Source organism: Equus przewalskii, chromosome 6 (assembly GCF_037783145.1).
Source record: "Equus przewalskii isolate Varuska chromosome 6, EquPr2, whole genome shotgun sequence".
In the NCBI taxonomy this organism is placed as follows: Eukaryota; Metazoa; Chordata; class Mammalia; order Perissodactyla; family Equidae; genus Equus; species Equus przewalskii.
The window spans coordinates 46,765,782-46,786,341 of record NC_091836.1 but is presented as its reverse complement, the minus strand read 5'-3'; the positions used below and the strand labels follow the sequence as shown (position 1 = coordinate 46,786,341).

Below are 20,560 nucleotides of genomic sequence, written 5' to 3'. Positions count from 1 at the left end.
GAAAGGTGATAAATAGACAGAACCAGTAAATTGCACATCTACTTCAGAATAGGGTGTTAAACACTTAATTATAGCATACAGGTTAGAGGGTAGAAAAGAATTTAAAATAACTATACTTCAATTTAGTAATAAACTCACAAGATAACAAAGGATAATTTGTGACAACAGAAACATAAAAGGGGAGGAGGAAAAGGTTGGAATCTATATGGGAAAAAGAAGATAAGAAGCTCCCGGGAAAAGGATGGAACCTGTATAGGCAATGAGGATAAGAAGCTATCAGCAGAAAAAGGACTATTTTATCTATAAGATGTTTCATACAAATCTCATGGTAACTACAAAACAAAAATCTAGACTAGAGACACAAAACATAAAAAAGAAGAAACTGACTTAAACATAATAGAAAACCATAAACTAAAAAGGCAGACAAGTGAAAAGGAACAATGGAGATATAGAGCAACTGGAAAACAAAAGATAAAACGGCACTGGTAAGTCCTCATAGATCAATAATCCCCATAAATGTAAATGGATTGAAATCATGAATCAAAAGGCACAGAGTGGCTAGATGAAATAAAAAACAAGATCCAACCATATATTGCCTTCAGGAGACTCATCTCAGCTCAAAAGATAAACATAGGCTCAAAGTGAAGGAGTGGAAGATGATGCTGCAGGGAAAGGGGATTGGGGTGGGCATAAGAGGTAAATGGGAACACATATATATGGTGACTGACTAATAGTAAGGTACAACTCAAATTTCACAATGCTATAACCTATTATGACTACAATAAAATAAAAGTAAAATAAATGGGCAAAAGACCTCACCAGACATTTCTCCAAAGATATATACAGATTGCCAACAGACACATGAAAAGATGTTCAACATTGCTAGTGATTAGGGAAATGCAAATCAAAACTACCATGAGATATTGCCTCACACCCGTCAGAATGGCTATAATTAACAAGACAGGAAATGACAACTGTTACAGAGGGTGTAGAGCAAAGGGAACTCTCATAAACTGCTCGGGGGAGTGCAGACTAGCGCAGCCACTATGGAAGACAGTATGGAGATTCCTCAAAAAACTAAGAATAGGAGAACCGTATTATCCAGCTATTCCACTGCTGGGTATCTATCCAATGAACATGAAACATGAATGCATAAAGATATGTGCACCCCTATGTTCATCGCAGTATTAGAATAGCCAAGACTTGGAAGCAAGCTGAGTGCCCATTGAAGGATGAATGGATAAAGAAGACACGATATATATACACAATGGAATACTACTCAGCCATAAAAAGATGAAGTCTTGCCATTTGCAACAACATGGATGGACCTTCAGGGTATTATGCAAAGTGAAATAATTCAGAAAGAGAAAGTCAAACACCATATAACCTCACTCATAAATAGAAGATGAAAACAACAACAAATACATAAGAGGCAGAGATTAGATTGGTGGCTACCAGAGGGGGCAGGAGAAGGGAGGAGGGAAAAACAAATGAATAGGCACACGTGTGGTGATGGATCGTAATTAGTCTTTGGGTGGTGAACACAATGTAATCTACACAGAAATTGAAAATATAATGAGTATATCTGAAATTTATACAATGTTATAAACCAATGTCACCTCAACAACACAAAAAATTTTAAAGGAAAAAAAAAAGAAAGGAGGAACCAATCCAAACAACAAAGATGTTTCTTCTCACTCCAAGTATTTATCATTGCTTCCTCTATAACTTCATGTCAGAAAACACAGTGATCAAAATAAATAAGATGGAAGAAGCAAATACTGTTATTGGAGATGAGAGCATTGTTTATTTGACAAGCTAAAGACAAAATAACTGGAAAATTACTACGACTGATGGAGTCAATTTTCTCAATATTGTATAAATACATACATTGTACACAACAGCACATATTATTGAATTAAAATCACATGTCCTGCAAGATATATATGAAATTTGGAGGTTTAGGGCTAACGCCATGTGTGAGGTCTATGTGCAGACGAGTCTGACTGTTTTCTGATGAGGTGGCAAGGCATCACCGCCATGGAAATATAATCAACTTTGGTGCATGGAAGACTCCTGAAGTCAAAGATGCAGCTCTCCCTATACACTGCCGCATCTTTAAAGATGTTTCCACTCAAATTTGCATCAGGATCTTTGTTTCTGTCTCGTTATACAGTCATTTTAAAGTATATCTCTGAAAATAGGTGCAAAGGGTATTCAGGAAATGATTGCAAATAAAGGATGAAGAAGAACAAGTTTCACCAGATGCACCAATTACAAAAAGTAATGAGGAATGGTAATTTAATGGTCTGTTGCCATCATAAGAGGCAGTTGTTTGTCATATTGTGATTTCGCCTCTTAGAGAACATGTGTTGATATCTGGAGGCATTTCTGGCTGTCATGACTGTGGGAAGTGGGGAGCACTGCTATAGACATCTAGGGATCCTGTAATGCACAGAATAGTCCCCCTGACAAAGACTATTTTCTTGTCAAAAATGTCAGTAGCGTCAATGTCGAGAAACTGTGGACTAGTCAGGTGAACCCTTCATTGTCTATAAACAGACAGAAGGATGTAACAAAATAGACGATGAATTGTGGCTATCTATAACTCTTCTCTCTACTACATCCAAATAAATTCTCTATGGAGTAAAGAGTTAAACATTAAGAAAGATAAAAATGAAAATACAAAAAGTACACATCAGAAAGTATTTCACCAAAATGACTCAAGAATAAACAGAAAATCTGAACAGAATTATAAAAATTTAGGTGGTTGCATTAGTAAAAAAAAAAAACTACCCATAAAGCAAAGCTCAGGCCCAGAGGGTTTCACAGCAGAATTCTCCAAAACATCCAGTTAAGGTCTCATTGTGACTCTTCACAAAGTCTCCTCCGAAACACAATCAACACAACGCTTCAAACTCGTTTGTGAAGCCAGCGTTAATCCGACACCGAAATCAGACAAAAGTATCACCAAAAAACCCTTGCAGACCTAGTTCCTTTCTGAATATTGACCCCAAACAACCCCAACCAAAACTAGTACCTAATTCAGCAACATCTTAAAAGAATTACACACCATGACCAGGTGGGATTTCTTCCAGGGATGGAGGGTTGGGGTAACCTCCCAAAATCCATTAATGTGATGCATCATATTAATAAATTAAAAAGCAAAAATGACCTGATCAACTCAATAGATGCAGAGGAAACACTTGACAGAATCCAACAACCTTTCATGACAGAAACACTCTGCAAACCAGGATTTGAAGGAAATTTCCTGAACCTGATAATGAGCAAGAGTGGGACACCCACAGCTAATATTATATTTAATGGTGAAAGACTGGGTATTTTCTCCCAAAAATGAGGAACAAAACAAAAATGTCTTCTCTTGTCACTTCTATGTGACAATGTTCTGCAGATTTAACCAGAATAGTTTTGCAAGAAAAGGAAATAAAATGTACCCAGACTGGGCAGGAAGATGCAAAACTGTCTTCACTTGCCTGTGACTTATCTTGTAAATAGAAGACTCTAACCAGTCCACTAAAAAATCTATTAGAACTGATCATCGAGTACAGCAAACTTGTCTGATACAAGGTAAGTATATGAAAGTAAATTATATTTTATACACTGCAATGAACAATCTGACAATGAAATTAATAAAAGAAATCTATAATAGCATCAAAAGGAATAAAATAAGAATAAATTTAATAAAAGAAGTAAAACTACTCCAAAAACTGAAAACATCATTTAAAAATTAATAAAGATCTACAAGTGTGAAATAGCAAATGTTGCCAAGGATGTGAAGAAAAGGGAACCCTTGTGCACTGTCGGCAGGAATGTAAATTGGTGCAGCCTCCATGGAAAACCATATGGAGATTCATAAAAAATTAACATAGACCTACCATATGATTCAGCAATTCCACTTCTGGGTATTTATCCAAAGAAAGCAAAAATGCTAACTCAAAAAGATACATGCACCCGAAGTTCACTGCACCATTATTTACAACAGTCAAGTTATGGAATCAACCTAAGTGTCCATCAATAAATAAACGGATTTGAAATTGAGGTACACATGTGCAATGGAAATTATTCACCCATAAAAAAAGAATGAAATCTTGCCATTTGTGACAACACAAATGCACCTTGATGGCATTACACTAAGGGAAATATGTCAGAGAAAGACAAATATTGTATGATCTCTTTTACATGTGGAATCTAAAAACAAAAAACAAAACAACAAACACCAGAAGCTCATAGATACAGAGAACAGACTGGTGGTTGCCAGAGGTGAGGGGTGGGGGCTGGCAGAAATGGGTGAAGGGGGTCAAATGGTAAAATTAAAGAAAAGGAAGTTCTACCAAAACATGCATGTTTATGATAATCACATAGTGACAGAACAATGATTATATACTTCTATATATTTTGAATTTACAAGCTAATGCCATTGCTATTGGAAGGTCATTGCTGAATGTACACACATGCAAGGGGACATCAGTTACAGAGCTGCAAGCATTTTGAAGGTATGCGGAGAAAAACTCTCTTCTAGCCACATTTTTCTTGAAACTAATTTCTAATAAGGATAACAATTAAACATTTTTATTGCCAAAAGTTTGATTGGCATTTTTGGAAATGAAAGGAATGATGTGAGGTTGGGAAGAGATTTGGATATTTGACCATTGCAAATCTTTAATAAAGATGAGCAAAGGCCTTGGAGTGATGCCATCCTTTTTCTTGCTCTTTATTTCTCCCTAACCAATAGTGGCAAGAAAAAAAATGAACCTGTAAGTAAGGAAATAAGTAAATAAATAAATAGGGGCCGGCACTGTGGCTGAGTGGTTAAGTTCCTGCGCTCTGCTTCGGCGGCCCAGGGTTTCACGGGTTCGGATCCTGGGCAAGGACGTGGTACCGCTCGTCAGGCCATGTTGAGGTGGTGTCGTCCCACATGCTGCAACTGGAAGGACCTGCAACTAAAAATATACAACTATGTACTGAGGAGATTTGGGGAGAAAAAGCAGAAAGAGAAAAAAGATTGGCAACAGTTGTTAGCTCAGGTGCCAATCTTTAAAAAGAAATAAAATAAATAAATAAATAAATAAATAAATAAATAAATAAATAAAAGGGAAATAGCCCATGTCCATGGATCCTTAGATTTAACACTGTTGAGATGTCAATACTTCCCAGAATGTTCTAGATTTTCAACAAAATCCCTGTCAAAATCCCAGCTGACTGCCTCTAAGGCAACTATAAGGCCTGTAAGGATAACTGTGGATATTAATAAAAGAAACCTTAACTAAATTGGAGTCAGGAAGGCCTCTAGGGGGCGTGCTCACACCCTGTCACACGTCCTTAATTACACCAAATAGGAAGAGATGATGATCAGGGTTTCATTTTCAACAGGGTGTAAAACTACTTTCCTACTGAAGGAAAATTCTCTCCTCACCTGGCAAGGCCCCAGCCAATGAGAAACGCTGCAGCTCAGCCAATGAGAGGCCATTGCTGCCCTGAGCTGTTACTTTCCAACAATGGATTTTCATTTAGAACAGCCCCTCCCTGCTCTCCCTTTTCTCTATAAAAGCAGCTCCTTTTCTTTGTTTGCTGGATTTACCTCTGGTTTGCCACAGCGTGCACACCCCAAATTGCAATTCTTTTGGCTATTCTTGAATAAATTCATTTTGAGGTAAAATACCAGGCGAATTTGCTTTTTAGGTTGACAATAGTAATTGTTTCATAAATTATATGGAATTGCTGGGGAATCATAATAGCCAAACCGATCTCCAAAAGTAAAACAAAGTAGTAGGATTAACATTTTCTGATTTCAAATTTGACTGCTCAGCACAGTAATCAAGGAATGTGGTGATGACACAAGGAGAGACACACAGATCAATGGGTTCGGTTGAGATTCCAGATGCAAACCCATTCATCCATAGTCAATTGCTTTTCAAAAAGTGTGCCAAGAAGGAGAAAAGAATATTCTTTTCAAAAATTGGTGCTGGGACAACTGGATAGCAACGTGAAGAAGAAGGAAGTTGAACGTTTACATTACACCACACACAATAATTTACCAAAATGGATTGAAGACCTCAACCTGAGGTAAAACTATAATACTCTTAGAAAAAACAGGGAAAAATATGACCCTGGATTTGGCAAAGAATTATTACATATGATACCAAAAGCAAAAACAGTAAAAAAAAAAAAAAAAAAAAAAAAAAAGGATCATTTCAACTTCATTGAAATTAATCAGTTTTGTGCTTGTGACAAATAGAAATGGCAAGCAATAGGATATATTGGAGTATATGAGGAAGTCATTTGGTGTAAACCTAATTTGGCCTGACCTTGTTTTTCCAAAAGGGCCTGATTGTGGCCGTTGAGCACGCATTGTATATCTGCTTTAGACATTCCCTATGGCAAGAACAAAGGCCCTTGAGATAAAGGTGCAACTTCCCTCCCCCTCCCACCTTTGGCATTTCCTTAAGGATTAAGCATCTTTCCTTAGGCTAGGAACTGATTGCTGCGCTCACCTGTGACCACCCAGCTTGGGACAACACACCTGCCACCTTGCTTTGTCCACCGAGACAGCAGACCTACCTGCTGTTTCCATCAATCGCTGTGCCGACAGAGTAGTCTCATGACTACTGTAAAAGGGACATTTCAATCATATGTGAAAGATCCTGTTTGGGGGTATATAACCACTCTGTGCACCCCACTTCTTCGGTGCCCTTTCTTCCTTCAGGAAGAAAGGCCCCGGGCCATGGTCCTCACATTTTAGCTCAGAATAAACTCTCTCAAATTTTCATTTATAGATTGGTTATGGATTATTTTCATCGACACTTGCAAGCACAACATCAGGCAAGTGAAAACACCCATGGGAACCCGTTTGCTCTTCTGGTAAAATCATGCTGCCATTGTGGAAAACAGTATGACAGTTTTTAAAAATTACAAAGTGTTACAATATGATCCAGCTTTTCCATTTCTAAGTATATACCCAAAAGAATTCAAAACATGGACTCAAACAGATACTTGTATATCTGTGTTCTTGAAGCATTATTCACAGTAGCCAAAAGGTGAAAGGAACCCAAGTGCTCATCAATGGATGAATGGATGAACAAACTGTGGTATACACACACATCTGAATATTATTCAGCTTTAAAAAGAAATGAAATTCTGACACATGCTACAACTTGGGTGAACCTCGAGGACATTATGGTAAGTGAAACAAGCCAGTTGAGAAAAGGACAAAAACTGTATGATTCCACCGGTATGAGGTACCAAGAATGGTCAGATTCATAGAGACATCAGGACAGTGGTTGTGGGGGCAAGGGCAGTGGACTGTTGGTGTTTAATAGGGTAGAGTTGCAGTTTTGCAGGATGAAGAGTTGTGGAGATCGGTTTCACAATGTCAGTGTACTTCACACTATGAACTACACACTTAAATATGGATAAGATGTAACTTGTATGGAGTAAATATAGAAGGTGGTCAAAAGCTACACACTTCCTGTTATAAAATAAATCAGTCACAGGGATGTAATGTACAGCATGGTGACTATAGTTAACACTACTGAATTGTATACTTAAAATTTCCTATGGGAGTAGATCTTGAAAGTTCTAAACACAAGAAAAAAATTATAACTACATGTGGTGGTGCATCTTAACTAGATTTATTGTGGTACACCTGAAACGAATATAATAATACATGTCAATTATATCTCAAGTAAAAAAAAAAAGAATGAAGAATTGATACATGCTACAACATGGAATTCCCTGAAAAAATTATACCAAGTGAACGAAATCAAACACAAAGACCACATATAATATATTTCCATTCATCTGCAAGTCAACAAATACGGAAATGTAGACACAGAAAACAGATTAGCGGTTGTCTGGGGCTGGCGCTTGGAGGAGCTAGGTGTGTTGCCGAACCTGACGTGAGTTCGCTCACCCATTGTGCAGCAAGCCAATCTCTGACACCGTGTGTGGTGGAAGAAAGTAGGAATTTTATTTTTGCACAGCACTGAGCAAGCAGAGAGGGCAGCTAAGGCTCAAATCCCAAACTCCCCAAAAAGCTAAAAGGAAGAGTTTTTATTTGGGGTTTTAGGTAGGGGAGGGGGAGCTTATGGCCTTGCTGGTCGGTGCTTTCCCACCAGCCTGTCTTTGGCCTTGAGACACTTGCAGAGAGGAGGGAGGCTGTGACCTTGCTGGTCAGCAGCTTTCTCACCAGCCTGTATCTCTTTGCGGGAGGAGATAGTCCAGGTGCTTGTCCTTGACGGTGTCTATCTCCATGGAGGATAGTGGATTCTGGAGCCAGGAAGCCAGAGAGTAAGCAGGGAATGAGTGTTTTAGTTTTAACCCCATGTATGCTGGGTTTAATGTGGGGAAACCGATATGAGGGTCGATATCAGGTGGGCAGATAGGGCAGTGGTAAATTAAGGGTAAAGGCATTTTTTTTAGATGATGGAAGTGTCCTGAAATTGACTGTGGTGATAATTGCACATATCTGTGAATATACTGAAGACCATGAGTTGTAGACAATAAGGGGTGCGTTGTATAGGATGTGTATTGTTTCTCAAATAAGTGGATAAATGCGTTAGGAGTTTCGCAACGCAAATGAGTTTTGCAATCCAATCTCTTAGGCATATGAGTGCTTTTCAGGTACATCCCACATTTACATAACCTTTTCTTGATTTTTGTTGTATCAGTCCAAATAGGAATTGAATTCCCTTAGGGATACTATAGCCTTCACACTTCAAAGTTCTCTCAGGATACACTCAAACAATGATCTAAAGTAAATTTCCCTCCAGGGTAAAACGTACACCTGAGAATTGCATGAACACCCCTCACATCTTGTGGTTAGACTGAGAAGAGACCTTGCGCCCAGCTGCGGCTGCGGTTCCAACTTCCCATCAGAGCTAAGGGGTTGGGAGGCCATAGGATTCCTTAAAGTCTGACACGAGTGGGGTTGGGGAAGCGCTGGGTGGAAGACTCAAGGCTGTCAACAGAGATCAAAGTGGAGCCAGACTAATTATTACGCACCGTGAGTTGACTATGAAGTGTCTGTGTTTGCAAAAGGTCACAGTTCCTCGAGCGGCCGGCCTCCTGGCATCGCCATTTCAATGGAAAAGTCCCCGGAGAGGACAAAGTTCAGCTCCAGGTCAGCTCAGACACCTGACCCCCGACCCGTTGTCACTCAGGAGCGAGAGGGAGGGGCCTTCAGGACTGTCCAATCAGAGCCGGCTCTGGGGCGATGGGCGGGGCGACGCTCCGCAGCAACCTCCGACTTCCTCTCGCTCCACAATCCCGCCGAAGGCGGATCGCCTGCCCTTAAAGTGTCCACGGTGCTCTGCCGCGGACTCCGTGGCGCTGTGACCTGTACCGAGTCGTAGGGAGGACGCCGGGAGCCCCAGGAGCCTCAGCAATGGTGAGAGTTCAGCCCCGGAGGAGGAGGGGCTGGTGGGAAGTGGCGGGGCGGGCCCGGCCTCACGCGGCCCCTCCGGGCTCTGCGGCCCCGAGTCCGCGGAGGCGCCGCTCGGCCCTCAGGCCCCTCCGGCCGCAGCGTGGGGGCGGGGCCGGCAGCCGGGCCCCGGGCGTCCTGTGGTCCCTGCGCGCGGCGACTTGGGCCGGAGCGTCTCTGGGCCGCTGTGCGCCCGCAGCCCCGCGTGTCCCAGACGGTGCGGGGCCCGCGGGAGGGCCCGCAGGACAGTCGGGCCTCGGTCTCCGGGGTCCGTGCGCGGAGGGGCTGCGGTCTGTGGGGCCCCCAGGACCTCCTTTCTCCTCGGAGGGGACCCGTTTCCTCCCGAGTTTTCTAAGTGTTTGGGGAGCAGGGTCTCAAATCCACGACCCTGTCCCCCCAGCTCTTCCAGGACCGACAATAAATCCCTAAATTTCCAGATCTCCCCTCAGGTTCCCAAACTCCAACTTCCGGTTCCCGATTCACAGCATCATTATCAACCACAAACAAACCCGATCACTTTTCCGTAGTCAGTGGGCGGCTCTTTTAAGAGGGTTTATTCCTCGTTCGTGGATGTTTTTCTTGAGAGAAAGTAGCGCATCCCCCTGGAGGCGCGTGGTGCGAGCTCCTCCCGCCTCTCCTGCAGGCTGCGACCTGGGCGCGGACGCGCAGCTGGCAGTCCTTTGCTGCAGGTTCCTCTTGAGAAACTTCTCCCGGCAATCTGTCCTGTCAGCACCGCCCCTCCCTGGTGTTGTCATCCTGAAAAGATGGGTTCACTTTTAGTCTCAGTTTTTCACTGAATTGCAAAGTTGATTACAGTTGAAACTGTAAGTTGATTGAGAGAGAGGATGTGAGGACAGGAAGAAAATTCTGGAAATAAATAGAATTTTTATTCGTTTTGGGCAAGAGAACCTCAAGATGTGAGATAAATGTATTGAAGTTCTCAGGTAAATATTTCGTTTTCAGATCAGATTTTGAATGTGCATGTTGCCAGAGAACATAGAAATTTAAAGGCTAAAGCAATGGAATTCCTATTTTAATTGATGTGAGGGGAACTCCGGAAGCTTATGTAAATCTTTGAAAATCCACCTATATTTAAACAGCTAAACTCAAACCCCCAATACATTATAATATGCTGCTCATTCCTGAAAACACCCCAGTGTGAGATAGAGGGGAAGGACAAACTAGGATGTTGCTTGTCCTTTTAGTTAGAAAGAGATTTCAAAATTTTCATTTTGAATGGTTTACACTTTTGTACCCTATAGTGTTTAGAGTAATTAAATCTTAGAAACATTTCTTATTTTTAACTTTTCTTAGAAGAGTTAAAATCCAATAAAAGACTGTTAAACAGGAAAATATAGTTTACATAAATTTCTTTGTTTACTTGAAATAAATCTGTAAGACAGCAAAGTCCAACTCAAGATTCACTGCCAACATATGCTGGTCCCCTCCAGCGCTGTTACTGCAGCCACCCGCAAATACAGTTTTGATCATTTCTTGAGATTCCTGTTAGTGTTTCTTTATGTAAATCAGTCAATCGAGAATGCATATTTTTCTTCCCCACTTTGTCCTTGTAGTGAGCAGTCAGACTCCGCATTTTTAGGTGACTGCCCACAGCTTAGGTCTCACCCACCCTCTTCCCCTCGTGCCCCCACCTGGACAAGCTGAGGAGAAGCCTGGGTGCTCTCTCCTCTAGAGCAGGCAGGAGATTCCCACCACCCCAGCCCCTGCCTGTGTGCAGAGCTCTTGCCCCGGCCCCACCCCCAGGCCCAGTGAAGCCCCAGGCCAGGCTCCCTTCCTTGCTTTCTGAGCCCTGTCAGAGCCGCTTGAGAGGCCGGCCCTGCCCTCCCCTCAGACCTGTGTTATGTGAGTCCTGAGCCTTTTCCTACCCTCTGTGTGTGTATGTGTGTCTGTGCCACATGGGTCTGAGTCTCAACAAGGGAACCACCCCTCTGCAGGTGACCATAACAGTTGGTGCCCTGAGCCACATGTCCAGACATGACCCCCACCCGTGGGTCTGTCTTCTCTTGCTCTGACTTGCTCCCCTGCTCTGCTGCCTGGTGGCGGCATGTACTGTGGGCTGCTGCTTGCTGGGAGCTGGTGCTGTGAGCTGTGCTGCCCCCTGTTGCATTGTTGACCCACCAAGCTCAGTTCTAGGTTCATCTGACCAGAGTGGGCAGTTTCAAGAATGTAAAGGCGTTTGGGAGCAGAACTGTGGGATTGGGGCCTCCTTAAATGAGTCCTGGGTCATATCTTTGCCAAGATTTATCTGTGTAGTTAGAGTGAAGCTGTGACAGCAGCTAGGTTGGCCTGAGATACTTCAGGGAAGGGGGTAGAAGACAGGGACTATACCCTGTGCGAGAGGTGGGTCCATCAGATGGTCACTCCTGAGAGAGCTGTCATTTAAAAGAAGAGAAGAGAGGGGGAAAGGCAGGCAGTAGGTGGCAGGCTGAGTCCACACCCTAACACCAGAGGACTCACCAGGCTCCTTCAATACCTCTGCTGCTGCCCCTGCCTCTACTGCCACAAAGATCCTGACCTTCAGGGTTAGAGGGGACAACATCCATGGCACCCCTGTGGCTTCAGCCCAGGATTTAAAGCCTATAAAGTAACCAGTTGTCGTGGGGGAGGCTCCTAACCCTGATGGCACTGTTTTTTTTTGTTTTTTTTTTTTATTAAGATTGTGATAGATTACAATCTTGTGAGATTTCAGTTGTACATTATTGTTAGTAATGTTGTGGGTACACCACTTCACCCTTTGTGCCCTCCCCCCACCTCCCCTTTTCCCTGGTAGCTACCAATCGGTTCTCCATGTCTATATGTTAACTTCCACCTATAAGTGGGGTCATATAGAGTTCGTCTTTCTCTGTCTGGTTTATTTCGCTTAACATAATACCCTCAAGGTCTGATGGCACTGTTTTGAGGCTCTTGGGTGGAAACAAATTTATAAATAGCAGGGTAGGGAGGCACTTCCTCCCCTGAAGCGTATCCCGTCATGAAGAAAATAAAACAGGAAAGATCAGCAGGAAGGAAACAATAGATAAAACACTGAAACAAAGGTCCAAATCTGACTCAGTTGGAAATCCAAAATGTACTGAAAGAATTTACATAGCAAAACAGATAGAGGTGCAACACAGGGTCTGAGTTAATTTTGCCGTCTGATGTAATGCACTAATTCAGAAAGCTTCAAGCAGTTCATCAACACTTGCTCTCAGATTACATTTATATCTGGGATCCCACTAATTTAAGCAAGTGTCCCCTGATAATTTTAGGGGTGTTAATGAATATAATATAGAGGACAAATAGGACAAATGTTTCATCTTTAGCCATCTGAACTAGGGCCTTCCCTAAATTCTCCATGGTCATAACACCCGTTGTCCTAAAGTATCCCATAGTGAGCTGGGAAGCTCTGATCCAATGAGCAAGAATTAAAATTAAATGAAGTCTCTGCCACTTACAAATTGGCTTGACAAATTGGGACCCAGGGACCTTACTCCACAAATAAAGTAGTTAGTATGGCCCAGTGTAAATTACCCAGGACCTTGAAGGATTGAAAACTGTACAGGAAACCTAATTAATGAAGGGTTGATTATTCCCAGTGCTTCTTTTAACAGCCTGATTTGTCCTGTTATTAAACCTGGAAAGAACGACTGACCCCTCAGAGTGCTTCACCTCGACTCGAGGCTGTGGCTGCACCACACAGACCTCTGTCCCCAGTCCCCACAGTGTGGAAATTACTGACCACAGCCAATCAGCAATTGATAAATATCCTGCTCTCACAGATTTGGCTGAGTCTGTACTGTCCAGTCCTGTGTCCACAGCCTCTCAGCTGCACTTGGCCTTCCCTCTGAAGGGACGTGATGCCCCTTTACTGGGTTGTCCTCATGGATCTTCCACAGCTGTGCCCTCCCGCAGTCATTGCAGGCAGGGTCTGAATTGCATCCTGGTGTGTCCAAGAACACGGGTACTCTGATGACATTCAGGACATGCAAATATTAAAAAAAGGAGCTCACAAAAAGTGGATGGGATATTGCCACACATAAAATGTGAGGCCCTTTTAACTTTGTTAAGTTTCTGGAAATCGATAATCTGAGAACTGCTCCTTCTTTGACACTATGAAGAAAGAGCTATTGTTGCCCCTTGGGACCCACAACATCTGCTAGATTCTCTTGATATTTGGGAGGGAACATGTTCCTTGTTAACAAGTTTTACTGGAGCCCATTTGTGGTGTTAGTTGCAAATGTGCCACCTTGAATGGCACCCCTACCACAAAAGTCTGGAGACTCTCTTCAAATTGTCATACAACCCACACTCCTGTTAGTGCCCTCAGAGACTCCTTCACTATAGAGGCCTCAGTGACCTTCTATCATTATGGGTACCCCCATGGCGGGTATGTCATGGGGGTACCCATGATGGCCTTAAGTTGTTCATAGTCTTCTGATGCAAGAACCTGACCTAGGCCCCACACTATATGCCATTAGAGCTGCAATGACCTCTACAGTGCTATCCTTACAGTAGATGGCCCTGAGCATGGGATCACCTATCCAGCAGTCCGTTTTTTAATTTTTTTTAAAGATTGGCACCTGAGCTAACATCTATTGCCAATCTCCTCCTCTTCCTCCCCCCTCCCTCCCCCTCCTCCTCCTCTTCTCCCCCACAAAGCCACCCAGTACATAGTTGTATATTCTAATTGTGAGTGCCTCTGGTTGTGCTATGTGGGGTGCCACCTCAACATGACTTGATGAGCAGTGATGTGTCCGCGACCAGGATCCAAACCAGCAGAACCCTGGGCCACCAAAGCGGAGCACATGAACTTAACCACTCAGCCACGAGGCCAGCCCCCAGCAGGCCGTTTTGACTTGGGACCTAGAAACAGCACTCCAGCTCAGCATGGGTACTGAGTCCCCCTGGAGACATGATGGAGCCAAACCTGGGCCCTCTGGGATATCCTACCTGCAGGAGCCGGTGGTCTTCCCTGTCCTCAGTCTCCTGCCAGGTGCCATGGTGTTGAAGGAGGTCACCCCCTTCCCAGACCCCCAGAGTCCCTGGGGACATCTTTAGGACTCCCTGAGTGAAAAGCAGTGGGAGTTCATAGACTTTAGGGATGACATCACCACATTTGTACATGACGGAGCTCAGGCAGAGTTGCTGCTTTTCATGTCTTAATTGGGGCATCTCTGATGAAGGACTGGACCCAAGGGTCATCACATTGGCCATACATCAAGCAGTCATCTTAGCACTGACCAACAATGGGCTCCAGCTGCAGACATTACGGACTATGCGTGATTCCCTGGGAGTTGCTCCTTTGTGGTAAAAGGACTCAGGGAATCTCTTGCCTCACAGTTACCTACAATATAAATCAAAGTAACACTGGTCTCTACACATATGAAGGTCACTCCCAAAGCCCTGCTAGGACACTGTTTATCCACGTGGGAGCTCCAGACACTACTGATAAACGAAGGCACTCATTTCACTTCTCAGAAAATACAGCGCTGGGCTCTTAATAAGACCTTCAGTGGAAGTTTCCTCTCTTCCAGGTCTTGGGGTGCAGGCCTCATAGAGCACCATTATGGCTTATTGAAATAAGGTCATATTAGTGGAATGGAAGATGGTCTGTTTCTGTCATCAGTCAGTCATCAGGGTGAATATTAATGTGTCTGTCTTTATCTTTTTTTTCCTAGTAGACGACTTTTTTTTAAGAGCAGTTTTAGGTTTACAGAAAAGTTGATCAGGAACTACAGTGATTTCCCATATAACCTCCACACAGTTTGCCCTATATTTCAGATCTTGTGTTATTAAAATTTAAATTAGTGTTCACTCTGTGTTGTACAATCTCTGGGCCTTGGCTAATAAAATGACATGTCTCCGTCATTTCTGTATCATATGGAACACTTGCACTGTCCTAAAGATCTCCTGTGTTCCCCGTATTCATTCGTCCCTTCCTCCCCCAACACTCTGGCAAGAAATTATCTTTCAGTGTCTTACATTTGATCTTTTCCAGAATGTTACATGCTGGGAAACAAACAGTGTCTAGCCTCGTTAATATCGGCTTCTTTCACTTAGCAATATGGTTTTAAAATTTCTCCATGTCTTTTTGGGTTGACAACCTCAATTCTGTTCATCACTGAAGAATATTTTATCCTATGAATGTACCAGGGATTGTTCATCCATTCACCTATTGAAATTGTTTTGGTTACATCTTGGTCTTCCCAATTATACATAAAGCTCCTATAAACGTTCACGTGCAGGGCTTTTGTGATCATCGGTTTTCATCGGTCTTTTGGGTGAGTTCCAACCACGTGCTTGCTGCATCGTGTGGTAAGAGCAGGCCTAGTTTTAAGAAACTGCTTTTCTTCCAGAGTAGGCGTACCAGTCTCGATTCCCAGCAGCAGTGAATTCTTGGTGGTCTCCATCTCCACCATTGTTCCATGTTCTCAGTGTTTTTAATCTCAGCCATTGTTATTGTGTCTGGTGATATCTCTTTCTTCTTTAATTTGCAATTACCTAGTGACATACGATTTTGAGCATGTTTCCATGTGTTTACCATCTGTATATCATTATTGGAGTTTGTGTTCAGATCATTTGCCCATATCTAACTGGGTCGTTTCTCTTCTTTTTGAGGAGTTTTAAGAATTCTTTGGATGTTTGGGTACCAGTCCTTTATAAGATAAGTGATTTTCAAAGATTTTCTGCCATTTGTGGTTTGTATTTTTGTTCTCTGAACACTGGAGCTTTTGATTTTAATGAAAAGAAACCGCTTTTTTTCTATCTTGGATCTTACTTTTGGCATTGTATAAAAATTCATCACCACACCCAAGGTACCTGAATTTTCTCCTATTTTATCTTTTAGGACTATTATAGTTTTTCATTTTATACTAAGATCCATGGTTCATTTTGAATTAATTTTTGTGAAAAATGTAAAGTCTGTGTCTAGGTTCTTTTTTTGCAGTTGGATGGCTAGTTTTTCTGGCATTATTTGTTGAAAAGACTGTTTTCCCATGGAATTGCCTTTTGCCCTTTGTCAAAAATGAGTTTGCTATATTTGTGTGTATCTCTAGGAAAGCAGTTAACTTTTGAATATTAACAATCTTTCAGCCTTTTATCTTTTCAACCTTCCTCTACACTATTCTTCGTTCAAGGAGTTTTCTTTGTTATTGGAGATTAAGATTTTTTCCATAGACAATCTTGTGCCACAAGGACAGTTTTATTTCTTCCCAATCTGTGTACCTTTTATTTCCTTTTTGTGTCTAATTGTATTAGCTAATTATTCCAGTACAGGTTGACTAGGAGTGGTGAGAGGGCACATCCTTGCCTTCCTCCTGATGTTACTGGAAAGCTTCTAGTTCCTTCAGTGTAGTCCACTAATATTGAACAAGAGCCCAGCTGATGTGGAGGGAGGTGTGGGCAGAGGGGAAGCATTCTCCAGTCTAGTGGTTGGGTCTCAAGCTTTTAGGGAGCCTGTGTCCCTGGGGTTGACCTTCTGTAATATAAGAAGAAGGATATTTACTCTGTATCTTCAGTTCCTAGCAAAAACCTCTTGAAGCCCTCGGAATTCCTTGAGTCATGAGGGTGATAGAGTGTCTTTTGTTTTAATGACGCAACTCTGGGCCAGCTCCTAGATGGCTTCAGTATGGGGGTTGGACACCAGAAACACCAAGCCTTGATTAGAGGCTTGGAATTTCAGCCCCAGCTCCCAGCCCCTGTGGAGAGGAGAGGGGCTGGAGACTGGGTTTATCACCAATGGCCAGTGATTTAATAAATTGTACCCATGTGATGAAACCTCCATCAGAACCCTTAAAGACGGAATTCAGAGCGTTTCTGGGCTGGTGACCACATCCAGGTGCTGGGAGGGTGGAGTGTCCAGAGAGGATGTGGAATCTCTGCAGCCCCCTCCACCTCCGCTTCCCTCACCCATACCACCGCCCTAGTTTGCCCTGTGCCTCTCTCTCTTTTGTCTGTTCCTGAGCTTTGTCCTTTCCACTAAACCAGTAGTAGTAAGGAAAGCAGTTGGTTGAGGTCTCAGAATCATTTCAGTAAATTACCAAATGTACTGAGGTGTTGAGAGGATCTTTGAACCTGTAGATGGCTGAGTAGAAATGTTGGTAGCCTGGGCGCCCCATCTGTGGTTCGCACCTAAAGAAGGGGCAGTCTGTGGGACTAAGCTCTTATCCTATGGAGTCTGACATGAACTCTGGGTGGTTAGTGTTAGGATTGAACTGAACTGTTGGACACCTCTTTGGTGATGTAACATTGGAGAAGTGGCATTGGGAACAGACCCCAAATGTTTGATGTCAGGAGGGGAAAAAAACTTTTCATCCTCACAATGACCACCTTTGAGAGAAAAGAAGGCTCGAAGAGTCTCAGGTTGGCTATTTCAGTACCCCCTCCTCACTTAGACTCTGGCAAGACCCCAGTCAGTTATGCTCTTGTGAAGTAGGCTGTTTTTAGGACATGCCTTGATAAGAACAGAATATTTTCATATTTTTTAAGTTGCTCCTTTTTTGACTTTCTTTCTCATTTTGGAGACAGTGGTTTAGCCTGTGACCTCGGTTCTCTGATGGAAGAGTTGTTGATTTCAAGTTTCTTGGCTTTTTTGTTTTGAGAACTGGAATCTGGCTTCTGAACTCCTTGCCTGACAGACCTGAGACCAGAAGCATCTGACTTTTTTTTTCCAGTTTTATTGAGAAGAAATTGACATACATGAGTATATAAAGTTAAGGTGTGCAACTTGATGGTTTGATTTACACATGTTGTGAAATGATTACCACAGTAGATCAGTTAACATCCATCTTCTCATATAGGAAAAAATAGAAAGAAAAGAGAGAAGCAAAGAATAAAGAAAATAAATTTTCTCTTTGCGAGGAGAACTCTTAGGATTTACTTTCTTAACAGCTGTCCTATATATCATGGAGCAGCATTAGCTATGGCTGTCGTGTCGTACATTACATCCCTCGTACTTATTTATCGTATAACCGGAAGTTAGAACTTTTTGACCACCTTCCTCCAGTAGCCCCTCCCTTCACCCTCCACCTCTCATACCCACAATTCTGATCTCATTTTCTGTGGGTTATTCCGCATACAAGTGAGATCATAAAGTATTTGTCTTTGTCTGACATTTCACTTAGCATAATGGCTTCAAGTTTCATGCATGTTTTCACAAATGGTAAGATTTCCTTGTTTTTTATGGCTAATCTCCATTGGATACATATATATATATACACTATATGTATATATACACTGTATATATATATGTGTGTGTATATACCACAACTTCTGTATCCATTCATCCATTGATGGATTTGTATCTTCTCTATGGCAGGCAGAGGCCTCAGTGAGTGAGGATGCCCTCATCAATCATTGTCTTCCCACCATCCAATACATGTTAAACACTGTTGGAGCAACGGCTCGTGCGTTAATGCAAACAATGGACAGCAATACCAAAAGTCCTGCATTCTTGGGATTACCAGCAATGGTTCTCCATAGAGATAAAGGCATAGACAGTTCATCTTCATTTTAGCTGTGGTTAAATGTTTTACTGCATGTGCTATTTGATCACGATCCAGGTACATGGGTATCTGGAGCTCAAGGCTACCATTGCGTTGGGCCATGTGTATTTGTGATATTTATATTTCTGTTTAACTCAGTTGAAAGGATTTGAATTTGCCTTCTGATTCAGCGTATCATTTTGCTGCTATTCAGACTGAGTGACACAATTTGTACCCCATGAAACCTTGAGATTTCTTCCAGTGTAAGGAACAGTTCTGGTCATCTGCACAGTTGTAGCCCATCACGTGTTTTCCTAGGAGTAGAATGATATCTGTGCAAGTTCAGTGTGATTTCCTGGTTAACACACTAAGAAGAGCTATGAATGTTTAGAGGGTATTGATCTAAGCGATAACTGAGGTGAGCTGTAGACACACACAGTATCATTTTGAGTAATATCCTGTGTGGTGGCAAAGGAGGTAAATTTGACACCCTCAAACTGGGAAATTTTCTGTGCTTTTTTGTAAGAGGAGTAGCTGGGAGGTTTTTGTTTCAGTGATGCACAAAGCCCCCAAAGCCCATTTTTGCTGTTTTGATGGATCATTTCCATACGTTTACATTTCCAGGAGATGTTATGGAAGGCTGAGTATGTGTATGTCCTTAAAATCTGGAATGCTGTTTCATTTGGTGCCTAACTGCCCTGGTAGCACCTCCCTCACCATGTTGGATTGAATTGATGTGAGCAGACAAATCCTTGACTTCTTTCTGATTGTATTAATCATGTATCTTATTTTCTGTCTCTTAAGATGTTTGGAGATCTTTAGGGGGCCTCTCAGACATAGGGAGACCCTGCCCCTCCCAGGGGCACCTCATTCCACGTTGGCAGTGGACAGCTTGTCTGGAGCAGGCCTCTCGTGCATACTGCCCAATCCAGTGCCCTGTCCCTACAGACCTCCTTATCTGCCTCTCACACGCCAGACAGTGTTCCCTGCCCTAAACCCACCCAGGGCCAGGAACCAGATGACAGGACCGTCCCTAGGTCCCAAAGGCTGCTGGGTTTGTTCAAAGCAGCCAGTCCTGAGCTGCTCTCTCTGCCCTGACTCACATTTCCTGTGGACCCAAATGAAGGCTGTGGCCTAGGTTTGTGTCCCCCTCCTGATTCTGTCTCCTGGGCAAACCTGATGCAGCCCCTGTGACTCAACTTGGCATAGCAGGCCCTCTTTGGAAATGTAAGTAATAAAAATCTTTCAATGACATTGGCCTGTCCATGTTGTTACTTAATCACCTCCATAAATTAAAATCTCAAGGGTACAAATTGGACACTGATCCTGAGGAGAAAGTGTTCAGTGAAGATGGTGGAGCCACCGTGGGAGGACGGAGTGAGGTCTGTGGGAATGTGAGTCCACAGCAGAGCTGATGTTTCCCAGGAGCCTGTAGCAGGGGACATGGGGGCTGAGTGAGGAGAGGCTCACCTTTGGTCCCCTCACTGAGCTCACAATAGAAAAGCAAAGTGACAAAGGGACAGTTCATGATGAGGGAGTTTCTGGACGCTTTTATAGCAGTGAGCGGGGCTGGAACATCATGACTGAAGCCATTTTGGGCCCTGACTGCCATCCAGTCTCCCATTTTGTGTTTTTTGTA

The 20,560-nt window shown here is 42.8% G+C and overlaps 1 protein-coding gene and 1 long non-coding RNA gene across 13 annotated transcripts in view; one reads left to right on the top strand and one right to left on the bottom strand.

Annotated features, from left to right (window-relative positions):
* Positions 1-1,784: 1,784 nt before the first annotated feature.
* Positions 1,785-9,186, bottom strand: LOC139084130 (uncharacterized). The gene is made up of 2 exons (XR_011541478.1): positions 9,022-9,186; positions 1,785-4,961 (listed from the first exon to the last, which is right to left on the bottom strand). It is a non-coding gene; the product is annotated as an uncharacterized lncRNA (long non-coding RNA).
* LOC103545474 (zinc finger protein 709-like) overlaps positions 9,061-20,560 on the top strand; it is a 78,655-nt gene continuing 67,155 nt past the window's right edge. For 3 of the 12 annotated variants that reach the window (XM_070625363.1, XM_070625357.1, XM_070625360.1), the window contains exon 1: positions 9,235-9,406. Coding sequence is in view for 3 of the 12 variants with exons in the window: in XM_070625367.1 (XP_070481468.1) it covers positions 20,187-20,315 (129 nt within the window). In the remaining 9 variants the exon portion in view is untranslated. Of the gene's footprint in view, positions 9,407-20,130; positions 20,316-20,560 lie in introns of those variants that run through there. The other 9 variants (XM_070625366.1, XM_070625358.1, XM_070625359.1 and 6 more) reach the window with 8 other exon arrangements.